General features: G+C 43.1%; 1 protein-coding gene across 3 annotated transcripts in view; it reads left to right on the forward strand.

Moving 5' to 3' along the window:
- Window positions 1-5,593: 5,593 nt before the first annotated feature.
- APPL2 (adaptor protein, phosphotyrosine interacting with PH domain and leucine zipper 2) overlaps window positions 5,594-20,522 on the forward strand; it is a 50,553-nt gene continuing 35,624 nt past the window's right edge. The window contains exons 1-2 of one of the 3 annotated variants that reach the window (XM_007165745.2): window positions 5,594-5,847; window positions 12,367-12,465. In XM_007165745.2, the coding sequence (XP_007165807.2) occupies window positions 5,794-5,847; window positions 12,367-12,465 (153 nt within the window). In that variant the 5' untranslated portion in view covers window positions 5,594-5,793. The remainder of the gene's footprint in view (window positions 5,848-12,366; window positions 12,466-20,522) is intronic. The other 2 variants (XM_007165743.2, XM_007165744.2) reach the window with 2 other exon arrangements.

Raw genomic sequence — 20,522 nt, forward strand, 5'->3', positions numbered from 1 at the left:
TAACTCTCAGCAGAGGGTGGAAGTTAATATAGAGGGAGGCACAACAAGGAGAAAGAAGATCCGTTATCATGGTCACACTGGCAAAGGATGGTACAGTCTGTGCTAGGGCAGGGCAGGGGGATGGGGAGAAAGGCATAGAAGTGTGAGGAGTTCATGGGCAGAGTTCTAGGGCTGGATAAGTCATTCCATGGGGGAGAGGACTCCAGACTTCTGGCTTCAGCCACTGGGTGAAGTCATTCACTGAGATGTGGAATAGAAGAAAGAGAGAGTATGGGATGGTGAGGGAGGAGGGATGGGTTGAAGGGGAAGGGTGGTCTGGGAGAGGGGGTAGACTCTTCATGCCTGGATCTATGCAGTACTTCTCCCTCTGCCTTCTTCTGGTAACTGACCCCACCTCCTCTGGCCTTGAGGGTGCAGTCCTGACCTGGGCTGAGTCCGTCATGGCATGAGGAAGCGTGTGCACATGCACACACACAGTCACAGCTAGCGGTCCAAGGAGTGGGTAGGTAGTGGTCCAAGGAGTGGGTAGGTAGTGGTCTTAAGGCAGGATCATCAGAGTCCTTAACTAGGATATTTCAAACTAAAGCTGGGAGACATCCCTTTCCTCTTTGGTGCCAGAGGTGAACGTGCAACTGCCAGCAGATATGGTCTAGAGACCCTGAGACTCAGGGCTGAGAGACGGAAGCCAACATGGAGAGGATGACCAGTCAGGAGCGAGCCCCGAGGGCTTTGAGTTCCTCCTTCCGACTGTTCCCAGCTTCACATCCGCCCTTCCTGGTTACACAATCTCAGAAATCCAACCTTCCCTCACTCCCCTCCACTCTCTCCCAGCCATTTATAGTTTCCTTAAGCTCATTGGAGTTAGGGTTCTGCCATTTGTGACTGAAAGAGTCCTAATTAAAACAGGACAGGGGCTTCCCTGGTGGCGCAGTGGTTGAGAATCTGCCTGCTAATGCGGGGGACACGGGTTCGGGCCCTGGTCTGGGAGGATCCCACGTGCCGAGGAGCAGCTGGGCCCGTGAGCCTCAGTTGCTGAGCCTGCACGTCTGGAGCCTGTGCTCCGCAACAAGAGAGGCCGCGACGGTGAGAGGCCCGCGCACCACGATGAAGAGTGGCCCCCACTTGCCACGACTAGAGAAAGCCCTCACACAGAAACAAAGACCCAACACAGCCATAAATAAATATTAAAAAAAAAAAAAAACAGGACAGGTGGCCAGGCACCCATGGAAACAGGCTGTGTTGATATTATCATTCCCATATCATAGAGAAGTGAACTGAGGCTCAGAAAGTTTGGATAACTTGCCCGAAGACTCACAGCTAGCATACTGAGATGCCAGGGCTCGGATGCAGGTCTAACTCCAAAGTCAGTGATCTTTATATGATGCCACACTTTCTTCCTAATCTGTTCATTATCCTTAGCATTCTTTTCTATAAACACGGGGCTTCAAGTTTAGGTATATTCATGCTACTGAACTTCCAATTTTCTTGCTTAATGACCAAAGCTATGAGGACCAGACAGTGATTTCTCTGGAGCATTTCCCAGGCTCTGACTAGTCCCACTTTATAATTTACTGGTAACAGAGGGCCTAGTTGCTAACTTTGCAGAAGTCTAAAGCCAGTGGCCTTATGACCAAGACTGTTTTTCCTAAACTGTCTTGTTTTATGAGTTCAAATGGAAAGTCAAGTCTTATCTCTCATCAAGGAGGTGATGATAAACTGAGCCCATGGCTTCAGAACTTGAGAACATCTCTCTGGGAGCTTTTCTCAAGCTTGCTTCTCAGTTCATTGTCACGTACTTGTCTTCTTTTTTTAAAAATTGAAGTATAGTTGATTTACAATATTGTGTTAGTTTCGGGTGTACAGCAAATTGATTCAGGATACATACATACATTCAGATTCTTCTCCATTATACGTTATTACAAGATATTGAATATAGTTCCCTGTGCTATATAGTAGGTCCTTGTTTTTTATTTTATATACAGTGGTGTGTATCTGTTAATCCCAAACTTCTAATTTATCCCTCCCCTCCCCTTTCCCCTTTGGTAACCATACGTTTGTTTCCTATGTCTGTCAGTCTGTTTCTGTTTTGTGAATAAGTTGATTTGTATCATTTTTTTTAGATTCCACATATAAGTTATATCATAATAATTGTCTTTGTCTGACTTACTTCACTTAGTATGATAATCTCTAGGTCCACCCACGTTGCTGCAAATGACATTATTTCATTTTTTTTTACAGCTGAGTAATATTCCATTATATATAATTCCAATCCCAGGCGTGGGATTACTGGATCATGTGGTAAATATTTTTAGCTTTTTGAGGAACCTCCATAGTGTTTTCCATATTGGCTGCACCAATTTACATTCCCACCAACAGTGTAGGAGGGTTCCCTTTTCTCCACACCCTCTCCAGCGTTTATTATTTGTAGACTTTTTAAAAAATAAATTTATTTTATTTATTTTATTTTTGGCTGCATTGGGTCTTCGTTGCTGCGCACGGGCTTTCTCTAGTTGCGGCCAGCGAGGGCTACTCTTCAGAAAAGAACAATCAGAAAAGAACTCCTTCATCCTCCTCCATTTCATCCACCAACCTACTGTCTCATGTATCAGCCTGAATGCACTGTCTCTGCTTCCATCATGTGTGACTTGGATCCCACTCCTTTTTGTCTGCTCAAGGACTTTCATCCTGCAATTGTCCCTTCACCCTCCTGTATCTTCAATTTTCCTCCCTACTCTATTGGATTATCCTCATCAGTGTACAAATAATCTAAGAAATACAATCTTCTCACCTCTCAGTTTCTCCCAGACTTTTATGTTTTCTTTAAGCAAACTGGAGTTAGGTTTCTGTCAGTCGCAACTGAAAAAATCCTGATTAATACAGGACACATGGATAGGTACCTATGGAAACAGCCAGTGTACTTTTCCCCATTGGTCTTCAATGGGTAAAAAGAGTATAGCTCCATAGAGTTCATCCTTTCTCTCCCCAGAGGACATGGCAACTCTAAATTGTTCATTTGTGTACTTTCTTGTCACCAACCTCACAGCTGTCCAGGGATTTCAGATATAGTTGGGTGGATGTTTGAAGTCCACCCTCACAATAGTTTAATAGGGACCAATGTTTTTTTATTTTTTTAATTTTTTTAAATTTATGGCTGTGTTGGGTCTTCGTTTCTGTGCTAGGGCTTTCTCTAGTTGCGGCAAGCGGGGGCCACTCTTCATCGCGGTTCGCGGGCCCCTCACTATCGCGGCCTCTCCTGTTGCCGAGCACAGGCTCCAGACGCGCAGGCTCAGTAGTTGTGGCTCAAGGGCCTAGTCGCTCCGCGGCATGTGGGATCTTCCCAGACCAGGACCCGAACCCGTGTCCCCTGCATTGGTAGGCAGACTCTCAACCACTGCGCCACCAGGGAAGCCCCAGGGACCAATATTTTTAATGAAACATTTTTAAAACTTTCTCATGTTTACATGAAAATTCCTCTTACATAGTTTTGCACAGATTATCTGTTGAAGAGGAGAATATTTGGCTTCAGAATTTAAATGAGGGTCATAATAAAGACAGTAAAATGAGTGAGAGATACAGTGCTTAACATTGAGCAGTCTATATTTATTAAATGAATGAATAATTGGATGAATTAATGAATGAAATTAATTAAATTGACAGTTTGCAAATGTGTTGTATTCCCAAAATTGGTTTTGTAACTTAGTTGGTTTGAATTTGGGATGCATTTTCCCACGGAAATGATTTTATAAATGGTCTTAAGTGCCAAGAAATCCCACTAAGGCTGTTTAGCCCATAATATAGCAATAAAATGTAGAAAAATAATGGCATTGTGTCAGAATTCGGTTTAAACAATTTGGAATACTGGTGATTGAGGAAAAGTAACTTTAATTAGGAGAAGAGGTGGTGCATGAAAAATGTGGTAATTCTGAAGGGGACTTCTGAGACCTTTCAAGTGTTCTGGAGGGTACTGTCTCCTTTTTACATCTATTTTCAAATAAAAATGCATGCATTTCTCTCCCTAGGCACAGTCTTACACTATTCTTATCATCAGCATGATCATTATTGTTTGCTTGGTAGGCAATTAACAACTGTTGTGTTTCCAGTTGGATGGAAGGGTAGGAACAAAGCAAGATAGAAGGTAGAGGGAAATTTCTCTTCAGTAATTGGAAAAGAGTTGGAAGAAATGAGCATGTCGTAAACAGCAAACTTGTATCTGTTATTATGTGTCTCAGTATTCAGAATAGAAGGAAGGTGACACAGAGAAGCTTAGTATTTATAGAGGAAGTAAGACCCACACGTAGAAAGAAAAAGCACTACTGGGTAAGTCATGTTGGATGACAATCAAGGCGTTGCCTGTTCAGTGATCTTTGGGGCCAGGAAGGGAGCAGGAATTGCTTGAGTCTGACCTTGTGCAAGAGGATTTCAGTGAGAAAAGAGTTGGAAGAGTATATGAAGTGAAATTAACTGAATGGTACTTGATAGAAAACACAGGAAAAGGATGAAACACGGTGTGAGCATGATTCTACCCAAGAAGAAGAAGGAATATGGTGGGGAAAGGATGCTGGATGATTTCCCCATGGAGCTACACGATGGCTCAGGAAAGGTTAGTGCTGATCTAGAGCCGGACAGGGAATAATGAATGGCCTTGGAGTTTTCAAGTGATCAGGCAGCATGTGATCAGACTTTCAGAGGTGTTGGCAATTCAGATTGTGCCTTAATATACCTAGGTGTTTCTATAAAACACAGAATTTGTATTATTTTACCATATTCTGACCGTTTTTGTTTGTTGTTGGTGTATTACACAAATCTTACAGATTCCTAAAGAAGGAGATTCTGAAACCCTTGCCTTTGGTATTAAAAGATGTCAAGTACTCCCCCTTCCCTCCTTCTCTTCTTTCTTTAGCTTTCTTTCGTTAACTGACTCTGACCAAATCACTTCATTCTTTGGGTCCCTGATTATTATTATTTTTAAATCTCTAAACGACAACACTGAACTAGATCATCTATCCCTTCCATTTCTAAAAACTTGATTATGAAACTTTCCAAAATGACAAAACACAGCAATCACGAGGACGAGCCCTAATAATATTGGCCAAATTGAGCCCTAATAATATTGGCCAAATTAAATAGCTGTGGTTTCCCAAAAAGTTACTTCTAAATATCACAGATGTTTCAGTTACCCCCTTTTTTCCCCTAGAACTAGTTGATCTCTCTACTCTCAGAGCTGTTACGAGGGCACTGAGATTTACGTAGAAAAAGTGGTGCGGGAAGCGCGGGATTTTCACACAGCATTTCACAGATTTTCACATCAGCAAAACTGTTAGCTCCTATCTCCCTGACTCAAAAAATCTGGAGAGCCACACGTAGATAAAACCTTATCTTTCCGCTCTTGAGTTCCCCCTCCTGGGCTTTAGATGCATTGACCGGCATAAGATTCAGCCCCTTAACTGCTGAGCCTAACACCCTTCGCGTTCCCTGGGCGCCCGGCTGACCCGTGGGGTCTGCGGTTTCCCGCGAGAGGTGGGCGCGGGCGGCAAGCGGGGCCGCCACACTTCCGGTGGCAGGGTCGGGCGCTCGCCACACTTCCTGTTGATCCGGCTCCGCAGAGGGCTGGGCCGAGAGGAGGGCCGGCGGGCGGGTGGCGGCGGTCACTCACTGGCCAGGCGTGGGCGCACGCGAGGCCGCCCTGGGCACAGAGCGTCGTCCGCCTCGTCGCCTGAGCCTCGAGCACCCTTGGCCGCCGCGTCACCTGCCCTCCGTGCTTCCGTCCGGCCCTCGGCCCCGCCGCGCGGCACCATGCCCGCCGTGGACAAGCTCCTGCTGGAGGAGGCGTTGCAGGACAGCCCCCAGGTACCTCCCGCCGCCCGGGTCCCTCTCGCCCGAGGGCTTGAGGCCCTTCCAGCCCCGGGGTGGAGGCTGGGAGTACGCCGGGCCCCCTCGGGGGCGAAGATGGGGCGGGCCCGGCCGTATGTCTTGAGTCCGGGATGCTCCGGGAGCCGGCATCCCTCAGGCAGAGCTGGAGACGCCGGGAAAGCTCCCCGCGGCCGGAGTCTTTGTGTCCCGACCCCTTTCCAAACTCAGCTGAAACCGAGGCTGCTCGGCCTACGCTTGGGCTCCACCAAGTGCCCCGGGCAAATCATCTTTTTTTGCCTCAGCTTTGTCGTAAGATAGGAAGAATAATTGTACCTGCCTCCTAGAGTTGTTAGAATTGAATAAGGAAATGCCTGTCAAGTTGTTCGTGGGCAATGCCTGGTACAGAATAAGAAGTCAGTCTTACTTATTATCATTACTACTACTGATATGATGGGACCTGGCGGATTTAGGACCAGAGTGGGATGCAGAGAGCCTAGACCTCTTCCCCAGCGGTGCCAGACCGCCCCTTGGCCCTGTGTTCCCATTCGTGAAGAGGAAATTACAATACCTGCCCTATTTGCCGCACAGGGGAACTTCATTAGCGAGCGCACCCGAGATGAGAATCAAGTCCTTTGAGCTCTGCAGATGAAAGCTGGTGTGTAAATGTAGTAAATGAGTGCAGAATGACATTAGTTCATAAGTCAGTGCACCTTTCCCCAGGGAACCTTTGTTCTCCTTCATTAACATTTCCCCAGCTTCATATCTGCCCTAGAGGCTCTGCATCCTTGGGTTATTTAAATACCTCTCTTTATTCCCTAGTATCTCAGCTCTTGAAAAATTAGAGTAAGAGTAACCTGTTTTCCTTTCACCGTTTCTCTTCCCTTTGTGCTTCCTTTCCATTTTCTTCTTAGTGAATTGTGCCTCCCAGGGATGATCCCTTGATGGACTTACCTACACCCACTCTGCATCTCTCCAGTTCAGAATTAGTAGTCAAAAGGACTGTGTGCTTAGTTGCCTTGTGCCCATTTCTTTGTGATCTTCTTTACACAGGCAAGTAAGAAAGTGTAAGCAAGCTGCGACTTTTTTTTTTTCTTTAATTGTTATCCGCTGGTCTGATTGACTTCTCAAAGGCCTCTCTGAAGTCTCTAAGCTTCTGGCATTTGAATAGGATCAAAGCCCTGGGTAGAAGTCATTTTGTCCATCCTCACACCTGTTGCTTGGGATCTGAACATAGTATTGTGGAGTTTCTAATGATATCATTTTGAATAGGGATTTCCACTTGCTTTGTAGTTGGAGAAACTGAGATGCAAAGATATATTGCTTTCCTAACTGAACATGGTGACGGCTGAGCCAGGTTAGAGAAGTGGCACTAACTGATTCTCCACGTTGCCCTCACCGAGGAGTTACATTCGGAATTTTTGGCTCTCACATCAATGAATAGGCACTGGTTCTGAGTTGTTTACAGGATGTGCTCAGCTGTGAGGTAGGAGACAGCGGACTGGCAAACGAGTCAGGACACTTGGGTCCTAATTGTGGCTCTAACACTAACTTATCATTTGATTTGGGCAAGTCACTCATCCCCATCCTGTGACTGGCTGGGTTTTCTCATCTGCAGAATGAGGGTCACAGAGCGGATAATATTTAAGGGGCTTACAATTGTGTCATATCTGCATGATTTATAACTGAGCTTGTATGAGGAAGAAGAAGTTAAGAGGCATTGTCATTTCTGTTTAATGTTCCTCTTTACGTAGGGAATTTGTCATTGCTTTTGAGACGTGGGTGTCACCCTGTGAGGGTTCTTGGTGAGGTTTGAATGGAAGCAAACTACCAGGAAGGTCTTTGATAACCATGTGAGCATATTTAGCACTCTTGTATGGGGTATGTGCCTAATGCAGCTTTACTGCCAAGGAGATTCATAGACTTGTAACTGGAAGGAATCTAATCCAGCTCCTTAGTTTTATCTGTAAAGAATAAAACCAGTAGCAAACACCTGTGCCGTACATGCATTTTTATGTTCCAGGCACTGTTCTCAGTGCTTTACATATGTTATCTTATCTAATCCTTTCAACAGTCTTTTGAAGTAGGTCCTCTATTAAAATTACCAAGGAGCTGAGAAGTTAAATAACTTGCTCCCAAGATTATACATTATCAAGTGGCAGAGCCGGGATTGGAACCCAGGCAGTCTGCCTATGTTGTTCAAGTTAGCCCAGCTACCTAGCACCTGGCTTTTCTGTCATCAGTGACCTAAAATGTTTCACTAAAAGGAAGTGATCTGAAGAAACCATCTATTGTTTGTTTCCTCTTGTTTTATGTAGGGTATTTATGAGGGTTGCTCCAGTAACCTGGCTGCACAGGATTCATTAAATGAACACAAAAGCTTTTATAGTTGAGCTCGGTGACCCAAGAAGAGCTGAATAGCAGTTGACTGACCTTATACACATCTATTCATGCCCTTTTCAGTTCACAGTGCTGCACAGTGTATTATAAGACTAGTCTTTGTGCATACGTGTTTTATTTCTGGTTACCTCTGGTGTATGAAAGACGAAACGTTTTAGGGATGAAGGTACTTGTCTCCACTGCTGTTTGCGAGCCTCTGCTCCTCGCTAGGTGCTGCTAGATGCTGGGAACGTAATGACAAATAAGATAAGAGTGCCTTCCCTCCGCTGGTTCACAGTCTGTTCTGGGAGACAGATAAGGAAAGCAGCAGTTGCAGTACTGTGTGAATGCTGCTGTGATAGGAACACAAATGCTGCTTTGAGCTGCTGCAGCTCGCACCTCTCCAGGGGCTTATTCCCTTTCCTGTAAGTAGTGTGCTTTTGAGATAAAGTGTAGCACTGTTGCTTGCTGTTTTGTTACGGTATTTGTTTATTTCTTTTGCAGTTGGCACAGCTGAAGCACAGAGAATTTGAAGATTAAGTTCTGAGATTATTCAGTGGGAGGTCCAGCTGGGAAACCAGGCCTTTTTTAACTCAAGCAGGATGCCTCAAAACATTACCTGGTGGTTTTGTCTTCATTGTGGAGGGCTTTTGTCCTGCTGTACTCTTTGTTTATGATACATTTTCCTTTCAGTAGCCTTGGTTCTACTGAGACATTTCTCTCCCTCTCCCACACTGTGGGAATAAGAGTTTTAATTGTTTTTACCTTAAAATATATATATATGTATAATATTTATACTTATATATGATAAATATTAAAACATTTAAAATATATTTAAATATATATAAAATATACACGTGTGTGTGCGTGTGTATATTTTACAATCACAGCTGTTAAAATTGTGCCATTATATAACTAGATGCTATTCTTAGGAGTGAAAAATGTCTAGGACTAGTTTATTAGATGACACCCAGTTTCTTTATTCTAAGATAGAGGGTAATGTGGAGCTAAGGCTAAGGTGTTTGGTTTCGTTTTTCTGTCCATGCATACTCTTGAGAGTGTAGGGTAGTAGAAAAAGGACGGAATTTAAATCTTGATTCTGCAGGTTACTCAACCTCTCTGAGTTTGTGTTTCAACATGTGTAAAATTAGAATAAAAATAGTTGCTTAATTCTTATGAAGAATAAATAACATATGTAAAGTATCTTCATGCCTGCATATTATAGTAACTCCATAAATGATTGCTGTTATTGTCTTTATAAGTGATATGCACCAATGTCTTTCGGAATTTTGGGGGAACTTTCGAGCAACTGGTATACCTTTGCCTGGTCCTTGGTCTTATTCCTTCTTTAGGTCTTAGAACATTCCTGTTCTTCCAAATATAAGTTTAAGCAGATGCTGAGCTGATAAATGTGGATGTTAAAACAGTGTCTGAGATAGCAGGGTATATTTTTTTTCAAGGATGATCATGGCCTAGTTAAGTTAGAAAGGGAAGACGGGAGTGTTTTTTTCAGTTCTAATGGATGTCATGGTAAACATGTTCAGGATATAAAGAAAAAAAAACTTGTGATGTAGTTTTGGCAGTTATCACAGGTGAGAGCATGACAGTAGGATGACCCAAGAGAAGTCAGCTCCAAGCAGTCTGCATCCTGCCTCCAGACAGGACGGTGGGCTGTGGGCCAAAGAGCATGCCCACTGTTGAGACCCACCTTTGCTAGGTGGTGGATGCAGCCTCTTGCGGTGGAGAAAGCATGGCCATTGGTACCAGCCAGACCTGGGTTTACATCCCAACCCTGCTGCTTCCCAGCTGTGGGAGGTTGAGCAAGTTTCTTCACCTTGATGAGCCTCAGTTTCATCATCTCTAAAATGGGATTAATGTGACTGTGGTGTCTACCCCATAAAGTTGTCGGAAGGATTAAATGAAGTAATATTTAGTGCTCAGAACAGTGTCGGACACATAGGAAGTACAGAGTAAATGGTAATTTTAGTTTTCTTTCTACTCTCTTTATGGAGGACATTTATACAAGCCCTCTCTTTTCATCCTGTGGCTCATTTTCCATTCTATATATTTTATTTCTAAGAGTATTAAAAACAATAAATAGGACTCAACTAAATGGACATCAGTAGTATTTAAAAAATTAAATATCCTCAATCCAGTTGTATCACTCTTTTTCATTCTCTTAGATATAATGTTATAGCAAAGAATGGAACCAGAATCATCATAAACATTGAAGGACTCCTCCAGCATTGGCACCACGAATACCAAAAGATTCTCTCCTATTAGATGACATTTATAGATAGCTATGTAGATAATAGTGTTGCTTTAGTGTTGAAATGAAATCATACATGTGAAACCCTTAGTGTCCAACATATTATAAGCAAAGTTCATTATCTTCTTCATAATCAGTGTCATCTGCTATCACTGTGTATTAGGCACTGGTAGGCACTTTATGTAATTCATTACCTCTAGTGTTCCCTGCAAATTAGTGTTAGAGCCTGAATTTGGACCCAGGATTGACACGGTCCCAAGGGGATCCCAGATCCTTTGAGAGGCCCCAGTAGACTGTATGCTCCTGGAGAACAGAGTTGGTTCTGATCACCTTTGAATCTCAGATCCCAACACAATGTTTCATCAAATATTGGATGAAGGCGGAAGTATATACATGAATGAATGTAGAGTGATAGACCAATCACTGTAGGTTCTCAAAACGTCTGTTAACAATCTTTTTTTTTTCAAATAGTATATTTTAAAGAGATGTAATAAAGAATTCTAAACCGATGTTTTTCACCTACTCATTGACATCCATTAGTGGATTATGAGATCCAGTGGGTCACATCCATGATTTTTGTTTTGTTTGTTTTGATCCTTCTGTTGATAAGAATTGGTACTGAAGAGAGTACATTGGTCTGAGAGCAGGTATTTTCAGCCTTAAAGACCTCGGGCAAAACCAGGATAAGCATGTACTACTGTGAAGTCCACCAGAGTTTGTCAACAATATCAAAGGTAGAATGATTCAAACGTCGGGGTTCCTCTTCCAGTTTATTGGGGGTGCTTTTGGGTCAGTTATTATTCTCTTACCTGAGATAGGTTAGAAAAAGAAAGAAGGAATTGAAATTCATTTGCAGGAAAATAATGAACCTTAATGGATTGTTCTTTGTAAGGTGCCTTTGGTATCATCTCATTAAAGACATTTCTATAGCTTACTCTCCATTCTATGCCTAATGGGTTATTTTCTGAAATATAGATCCCATTATCACTAATGTAGTATTTTAAATTCCCACTGTGCTGGAGACGTTAACAAAAGTCCCTTGAATAGATATGGTCTCTTATGTGGTCCCTTGATACTTCTTTAAACACCATCCAATATATAAATATTTCTTTAGTGCTCAGCGTATCAGGCACTACGCATGAAAATGATAGGAAATACCTTTCATCTAAGACATTGCTCAGCTGCTCTCGAAGCACTGAGTAGTCTTCCCAAAGGAACTGAACCAGCATTCTTAAGTTGCTATTTGAGTTTTGTGCCCAGAGCTTCCACTGGTGGGCCCATGGTACATGAAATTTCCTGGTCATGAGTTTGAAAATTGGTTGAATAAAATATGACGAAAGACATGGAGCCTGACTGTAGTATCTTAAGTGGAAAGAATGACACACCCCTGCAAGACGTCCAAGATTGCAGAAAACCGGACAGATGGTTAACTGCTGTGATGATGCAGTGCTGGGTGACCACACCCCAGGTATACACACAGGCCACACATTGAGTTCAGTTTATGGGCTTGAAGGGAGAGACTGCCCTTTTTAACACGTACTTTATTGGATGGACTTTACTGGTACTTAGGTAGAGGCTAAAGTCGAGACAGGTAATAGCCCTTGAGTCTTCTTAACCCTTTAAAAATTGGCTTTCTTTCCCTGGCCCCGATACTCAAACTGTATTCAGTTTGCCCTCGCAGTGTAGTCTAAAGGATTAGAAAAGGAGTTCTGAATTAAAGCTCTAGGAATCAGCTTATATTAGTATTAGCGATAAAAAAGTAAAGCCAGACCACAGACATCTTCCCTCCCCATATCTCTGTGTGCGTGTGTTTGTTTTACCTCCATTGTAACTTTTCCACCTAGAAATAAAATTGACCTCTTTTCTTGCAGACCCGCTCTTTACTGAGTGTGTTTGAAGAAGATGCTGGCACGCTCACGGATTATACAAACCAGCTGCTCCAGGCGATGCAACGCGTCTATGGAGCCCAGGTATCCTCCTGCCCCCTCACCTGGAGAGGAACGGAGTGGGCGCTCTCTGCCCACTTTGAACTTCTCTCAGGAGGTTGAGAGATTTGAGTCAGAACACCACCATTTAAACTTTTGAAATAAAATCACAATTGTTTTTCTCTTCTGTTCACCTCAAAAGACTGAGAACAGTTTGTTTTCACAGCTTAAGAAATAGGGTAACTGTTCTGTAACTAGTAGACCCAGTAGAAAGGTACCACATAACTGCTTTTTAATTTTTAAAAAAATTCTACTCCAAAGGGAAACATTTGAGTCTCCTCTTCCTCCCTGTGAATGAGTGGGTTCAGTATTCTGAGGCATGGCTCTTTGTCTTTCTCATAAATGGTCAGTCTTAGATGTCAGTGTAGGCGAGTAGAGATGTTTTTTCAAGGGCTTCCTCTGAAAAGACTTGAGTCACAGTTCTGGAACTGTTGGGTGGCTTCTTTGTTTTGAGGAACAAATATCTCTGCCTTGCAAAACCATGGAAAATAAATTGCTGAGTAGCAAAAGTGAAACTTTTTAAGATCAAGAAATGCCCATGTATGTTACTTTCTAAGAGAAAACTTGTGAGTTACTTAAAAATAAAATTTGTTATGTTACACATCAAAATATTATGGCAACCGATACTTTTCATTATTGATTCCTTGCCGACTTAAGCCTCTATCTGTTAATATGTTCCTTTTTCTCATTGACGATCTCTAAATAAATACCACATTCAGTGTATAATAATAATATATCAATAATCATGTATACTCATTTATTTTACATAGCTCTTAATATTCATATATAATCATTTATTATCATGGTTTTGTTAATCATTCATTCATATCATATATGGGGAAAAAAACTCAGCTCTTGCCATTAGGGAGCTTACAACTGGGTTGGGAGACAGACAAAAATAATTACCAAAGAGTGTTAGTGGTGCTAGGAGAGAAGGGTCACCTAACCTGGAGGAATTGTGCTGGGCACCCAAAAGGAGGATGATTATGATAGTTGAGACTTATTGAATACTTCATAGGTTCCAGGTGCAGTTTCAGGGGCTTTTACATGTAATCATTTCACTTAAATTCCCTAACTCTGAGGTGGGTGTTGTTATTATATCTTCATTTTGTAGGTCAGGAGATTTAAGGATTCTGATGATGAATGACTTTCCAATTCCACCCCATTAATACATGGTAGAGCAAGTCAGCCTGAAGCCAAAGCCCAAACACTTAACTACTAAGCATAAGGGTGGTAGCCTGAGCTAGGGAAGTGGCAGTGGAATTGGGAAGAAGTGGATTGGTGACTGATTCTATGTGAAGGGGTTGGGTGGGTGAAGGATGAATCAAGAATGATGCCCACGTCTTTGACTTGAATAACAGGGTGCATAGTTGGGAGAATACAGGAGGAGGAGCAGGGTGTGTGTGTGTGTGTGGCAGTGGCAGGAATGGCAGGGATGCCAATCTTAATTCTTTCCTTTTTTTTTCTTGGTGTCATCATGGCTTGCAGGATCTTAGTTCCCTGACCAGGGATTGAACCTGGGCCCTCGGCAGTGAAAGCGCAGAGTGCTAACCACTGAACCACCAGGGAATTCCCCTTAATTCTTTCTTGAGAGGCTGATTTTGAGGTGTCCATGGGACATAAAAGTGGGGAAAAAGATCTTGTTGAAAGTTCAGATCCAGAGTTCAGGCTGGAGATCGATATTTGCAAACTACTGTATTATAGAAGTGTAACTTGATTAATTGGAACTAATTTTAACGACCAAAAGAATCATGCGCTCATTTGTGATTTTGCTCGTTTGTTTAGGTAAAACATTTAAAAACTGGTACATACTTTGTCGATTTTTTAAAAGCCCTATTTATTTCTATTATATGTTTTTGTATTTTTCCCTAACTATTCAAAATTTAAGGGAACAGAAAAAAAATTTTTTACTGAGCTTATACCTGCTCTTTAGTAGTTTGAATATTGTTATTAAGTGATTTGTCTCATGTTTAAGAGTCCCAAGACTTAGGGACGGTGACTCCGCCACTCCCAAGAGTCTCTGTTCTGCCTTTCCATGTCTGTCAGAATCATTTCCTTGGAGATGTCCAGATGCTCTCTTATGCGTTTTTTTCTTTTGAGCCAGAAAACTGCATTTTGCCAAAATTAAGTGGGTCTTGCATTCCAAGAGGCTGTAACCAGCTTTTACTTCACATCACATGATCATCCCATGGGTTACTGGCAGAAGCCCTTCCTTCTGCCTCGGCATTTCCTGCAGCAGAAGCTAGCAAGAACGTCTGGCTAGTGCTGCCAACTCAGTGACAGATACAAGCAGTGGTCAGTGGCGTTCAGATTGGCTGGGTCAGGGTCAGTTGTTTTTCAGGTTTATTTGAACATGTTTTGTTTTGTTTCTTTTCAATTAAATTAAAAAGAAAACTTTCTAACTCCTCTTTGATCAGTTTGTTTATATGTATGTATGAGGGTGGGAAGAAAGATAAAGAAGAGAGTTACCAATGTTTTCATTCAACTTTTTTCCCCAAAGTTATGTTTTCCTGGTTTTATTTAACATTCTTCCTTAAATATTTTACACCTAGACGTGTTAAATTACATTAATAGAGTTTTATAATTTCATTTTTAAAAACAGAGGCACTTAGTAAGATGTTGTTTTTCATTATTATATTATTTAAACCAGATTTATGCTGCTGATAAATGATAAATGTTCATAAAAGATATTTAAAATCAGGCCACATGGTAAGTTTCTGGATTCTGATATAGTAAATACTATTTGGACCTTAGTTTTAGAAAGAGGAAGAGTAAAAAAAACTAGAGGAAAGTTCTATGAACAGTTTTGCTGATTTTGGCTAGTTTGGGGGAGATTTTAAATTTTATTTGGCTTAAGCAGTAGAATGAAGCTATAGGCTGTAAGCTGTTTTCAGCATTTTACAGCAGTCCCCGGTCACATCTGGTCTCCTGATTGTCAGATGTGCCTTTGCACATGGGGGAACTGAGTACTCCATCATGGGTCATCTGAATGAAGGAAGCCGTACACACTTCTCATGCAGCAAGAGACGGCTTACTTAGAAAGCTCTGCTATCTTTCAAACTATTGACTAAATTTAAAACTTCTATAGTGTCTGAATAGATGCATGGGTATACGTATTCAGTAAAATCTGCTCAAATTTTGCATTTAATACATTTGATATACTTGTTTTGATTCTGTATATCTACCGTAATTTTGTTTCTTTCCTAGAGAGGTTAAAATTTTAAAAAATCTTTTCGAAATGGATTTTTTAGGGTCTTACAATGAAATTTACTTACGTAATCTTACTTCTCCTCTCAGACATTGTATTGAGAAAACGGGAAGGTCAAATGATGTTCCTAGCAGTATTAGTGAAACCTGGCATCTCCTGGAACCTGTCTTTCTCTTCCAAAGGATGACAAGCCTCTGTAGTTGGTGCCTTCAGTCTGGATGGAATTTTTTGTTTGTTTTGTTGATTTTTTTTTTTTTTTAAGTACATTTTGGATGGAATTTTTCGAAGTGAGAACCATGGTTCAGGCTCTCTCACTTCCTTTCAGCAAAGCAGGCTTACACAAACACAGTCTCATCTCTGCAGCTGCTCTGAACCAGACCTTTGGGAGTGCAGAACTCCTGATCCTAAAATGTAAAAGCCCACATTGGAGTTGGGAGTAGTATCTTTTCAAACTGGGGTGAGACCGTGGGAGGGGATAGGAGTAAAATACTTTGAAGGGAAGATATGCATACATTTGGTATTAGAAAGAAGAAAATATTTTTCTTTAGAAATGATAATATATATAGATATCAAGCTAAATAAGTTAATGTTCCCCTTGGGAAACAGAGTAGTGGGCATCCAGGAGTGTGAGCTTGTGATAGGGGAGAGAGAAGGATTTGGGAGGCAGACAGGATCAGAACTGTATATTTTAATAATAAAAATATTATTAGGCACATAAACATACCACACACTAGGCAAGGCACCGCCTGTGTATAATCTCATTTAGCTTTCACAATAAAGGAGAGGTATTATTATATGAGAGAGGTTATGTAACTTGCCTGTGGTCACACAACTGATGAGTGGCAGGAACAGAATTTGAACTCAGGTCTTTGACTCCAAAACCTCCACTCTCACTCTGAACCCCTGTGCTGTACTCTTTGGACATACTGGTCTCTAGAAATGGCAGCAGAGGCTAAGGAAGCGGGAGTCTTCAAAGGTTGTTCTTGTCACCATAGAACACCCACACTTATCAGCCTAACAGCTTTGTAGTGTGTTATGGGTGGGAGCCAGCTCCTTTTTGTATCCCAGAGTAACTTCCCTTGTTTAATTGGTTTTTATCCATAATGGTTTCAATCAGTGCATTTTAACAGCTCTCAAAAACAGTCAAATTGAGGTTTCTATGACAGGGACAGAGAAATATGTGTGTAGCTTAAGGCATTCAGGAGTAGAGAGTCCCTGAGTGGTTTCTGGAAGCAACTTCAAAGACCTGAGTTTTTGCACTTGATTTGCATGTGGGATCTACAGCCTTCCCTCATTCCGGCATTGAAGGCTTTCAGATTAGTATGGAAGATTATTCTGGGCCAGGCTCATTCATTAGGTATGAGGTTAAGTGTGTGACCTTAGATGCATCAGATCTGAGTTCCAGTCTTGACTTGGCCACTTGCTGTGTGACCTTGGGCAAGTCACGTGATTGCCTGAGTCTCCTTATTGGTTAAACAGAGGCCATAATAATACCCACCTCATAGGTTGTTATTAGAACTAATACCTGTAAAGTATAAGATCAGTCCCTGGCACAAAGTGCTCACTGTTAACATAACCACCTTCTAAGCCTTAGAATAATAATAGTTATGATAGCACTGTACCCTGGGACTGCTACTTGGGTTAAATAGAAGCTTGGTCCTCTGATCTTGACGTTCCTGAAGGAGCAGTTTGTACCTGCATTCCTCACTTCCTCACTGCATAGTTGATATTTGCTCCTCCGGCTCCTCAGTCTGGGCTCCATCCCCCACTGGCAGCACAGGCTGCTTAATGCCTGGTTCATAGCCTCTCTCCACCCTCCATCCCAGGCAGCACCCGATGCTATTAACAGTGCCCCCTCAAAACTGTCCTTCTTTGGTTCCTGTGACAGTGTCTGTCCCGAGTGTCTACCCACCATTCTTGATTTTTCTCCTTTCCTGGCGCCCTTTTGCTGCCTGCCCCTTAAGTCTTGGTGTTCTCCAAAATTCCACAGGAGTCCTTCTCTGGTTAGTCTCTACTCGTTTCCTGGGCAAGGTCACTTCTTCAGCAAAGCCTGGCCATTTCAGAATCTATTTCTAGCCCTCGTCTCTAGGTCCTTATTCCAAACGACTTTTGCCTATTGTCACTGTGGAGAGTGAGTTTTCAGCTCTTACCTGGGCTATTGCAGCACCGTCCTGAGCAGCCTTTCTGCCGTCAGGGGCTTGTTTTCCCCTTCAGTCCATCCTGTACTCTCGAGCTACCACCTGCAGACCTCCCTTCCCTCCCTGTCTTCACCTGCTTCCCTGACTCCCTGTAACCACGAGGCAGAGGGAAAAACTCCTCGTCAAGGCGCGCACAGCTCCTCATGAGCTGAGTTTCAGCCTCCTCCTCTAGCTTCGTCTTTGGCTGTTCCAGAACGTGCCAGGCCCTCTGCCCATCTCGAGACTTTGCTGTGCCCTTCCTGCTTCCAGGACTCCACATGGACCCCTTGCCCTGGCAAATGGCCTTCCCGGCAAATGGCTTTTAAGACTGATCTCAGGTCCGAGGTGTCTGACACCTTTTCTTTCTTCCTTTTCTCCCTTCGGACCAAAGCACCCTTCAGCCGTGTGCCCAGATGCCCTGCACTCTTGTTGGTCAGAGCACTGAGGGACAGTGGGGGATTTTCTTTCCTCCCTGTGCACTGCGAGCTCTGAGAGCAGATTGTCTTTGTCTCCAATGGCCAGCACCTTCCGTGGCCCCTCTCAGTGTTTGATAAATAGATGTTAAAGGAAAGACTGCATCCGGGCCACCTCGACCAGACCGTCGGCACACCCCCTCTGTGCGCTTTATTGTCCCTCCCAGATCTGTGTCCCCTTGTCAGCGCCTTAGCTCGGCGCACTGCCATCATGGGTTATCCAGTCTAGGGTCCGTTCGTCTTGGACTCCCCCTCCTTCCTCATTCACTCTAGCCTGTTGGTTTTGCCTCAGCGATACCAGGCAGATCTCTGCTACTTTCTGGCTCGGGCTCAGCCTTTTTTCTCTCTCACTCGACTTCAGGTGGTCTCCTGACCCTCATGTCATCCTGTTTTTCCACCACAGTCATTCATGATTTTTCTTCTGCTCACATCTGACCTTGTCATTCTCCTGCCAGAGTTCCTCGGGGCTTCCCTGGTGCTGGCAGAATAATGTCAGAGTCCTCAGCAAGCGTCCCCACATGGCCCACCCCAAACACAGCTCTCCAGCCTCTGTCCTTGCTATGTTTCTCACCACTCCCTCTGTGCGCCGCCCGCACCCACCCCCCCCCGGGGCTCCTGATCCAGTGCGACCCCCCGACCCCAGCTTTGGGGTAGCGCTGTGATGAATGAGACTCTCAGCCACTTGGCTTTAGGTAACATTTCTGGCCAAATGTTTGGCCTAGATCAAAGCAGTGCCTACACTGTGACTTTGACTCTAGTGGATTTCCTCTGCCCCTGCTCCTGGCCTCTCCATTCCTGCCCAGAGGCCTTTGGGCGGTTTCAGGTGACAGTTGCAGTTAGCGAGCGCTCTGTGCCACCATAAGGTAAACAGTCCTTTGCCCAGAGCTCAGTTTTCCTTCCGGGTTTGTTAACCACTGGTCTTTCTGCCTTGGCGCCAGCCTTGGGAAGTTCTGATGAGCATCGGATATTCTGTCGGTAAACCCTCCGTCAGGTTCTCCCTTAAGGCTTCCTGTGAGGCACCCAATAGCATAGATAGTAACCAGAGAGCTTTTCCAGAGTGTCGGACTCTTACTCGCAGAACTCCATTTAGAATCTACATTTTAGGCCACCACGTTTGCTGGACTACAGCTAGAAAAGTATGGGATTTATGCTGATATCTGTAGCCCCTGTGAGGCCTGCTCACTGAGTACAGTACTACTAAATACAGTTTTGGACTTTGGATCAGAATAGTATGGTGTTAAGCACTTGGGCTTTAGATTTTGAGTCTGACAGATCTGAGGTGAATCGTTGCCTTGCCAGTTACTAGTTGTGTAATTATAGAGAGGTATTATCCTTTCTGAACCTTTTTCTCCTCATTTGTAAAATGAGGGTAAGAATATACCCTACCTCATAAGTGCCTTGTAAGAATTAAATGTAATAATATATAAAAAATGCTTAACAGCAATGTCAGGTCCCTAAAAAAGACTCAGTAAATGTTAGCAGCTATCTTTATTATTGTTACTGCTAATATTTACTCTTCACGCAAGTTCCAGTTTTGCAAGTCTTGTTGCAGAGATAATTAGGCAGGCTTACCTCACAGGGTGTGTATTAATTAGGTAAAGCATTTCATAAAACCTTTGTGTACAGTAGGTTAAGTGTGAGTAAGATTAAAGTTGGTCTATTTTCATGTCACGTGTTCTGTATAGGAGAGGTTCATTTCTTTTCAGGGCAGTTGACAGGCCATTTTATACATGTATTGTTTGTACCCAGTGGAATCATGCTGGTAGAACAGAATCTTGCTGCCTGAAATCACACACATCTGAAATACATAGCACTTTCAGAAAGTATTTCTAGGAGAGACCCGGCAGAGTCCACCGTACACAGGAATTTTGGAAGCACTTGTCCTTGTTGTGTGCTGTGCCCCTTCTTCCTCGGCCTCAGTGGAGTTGTGCGCATGGCACATGAGTGCCCCCCATTGGCCTGGGCACAGTCGGATGCTAGCAGCTCCCTGGCAGGTGTGTCCACTACACGCGGGGTGCTTGCCAGTACCTTCTAAAGGAGAGAAGAATTCAGGTAGCCTGTGGCGCTTGCTTGTTAGGAAAGCACGGAGGGTGGTTATCATATCTGTTGACCGGTCTCTAAAGAATACAGATATGGGGGAGTAATATTTTAGACTTAGCTAAAATAAAGAAAAGAATGGACCAG

This window comes from Balaenoptera acutorostrata, chromosome 11 (assembly GCF_949987535.1).
Source record: "Balaenoptera acutorostrata chromosome 11, mBalAcu1.1, whole genome shotgun sequence".
Classification (NCBI taxonomy): domain Eukaryota; kingdom Metazoa; phylum Chordata; class Mammalia; order Artiodactyla; family Balaenopteridae; genus Balaenoptera; species Balaenoptera acutorostrata.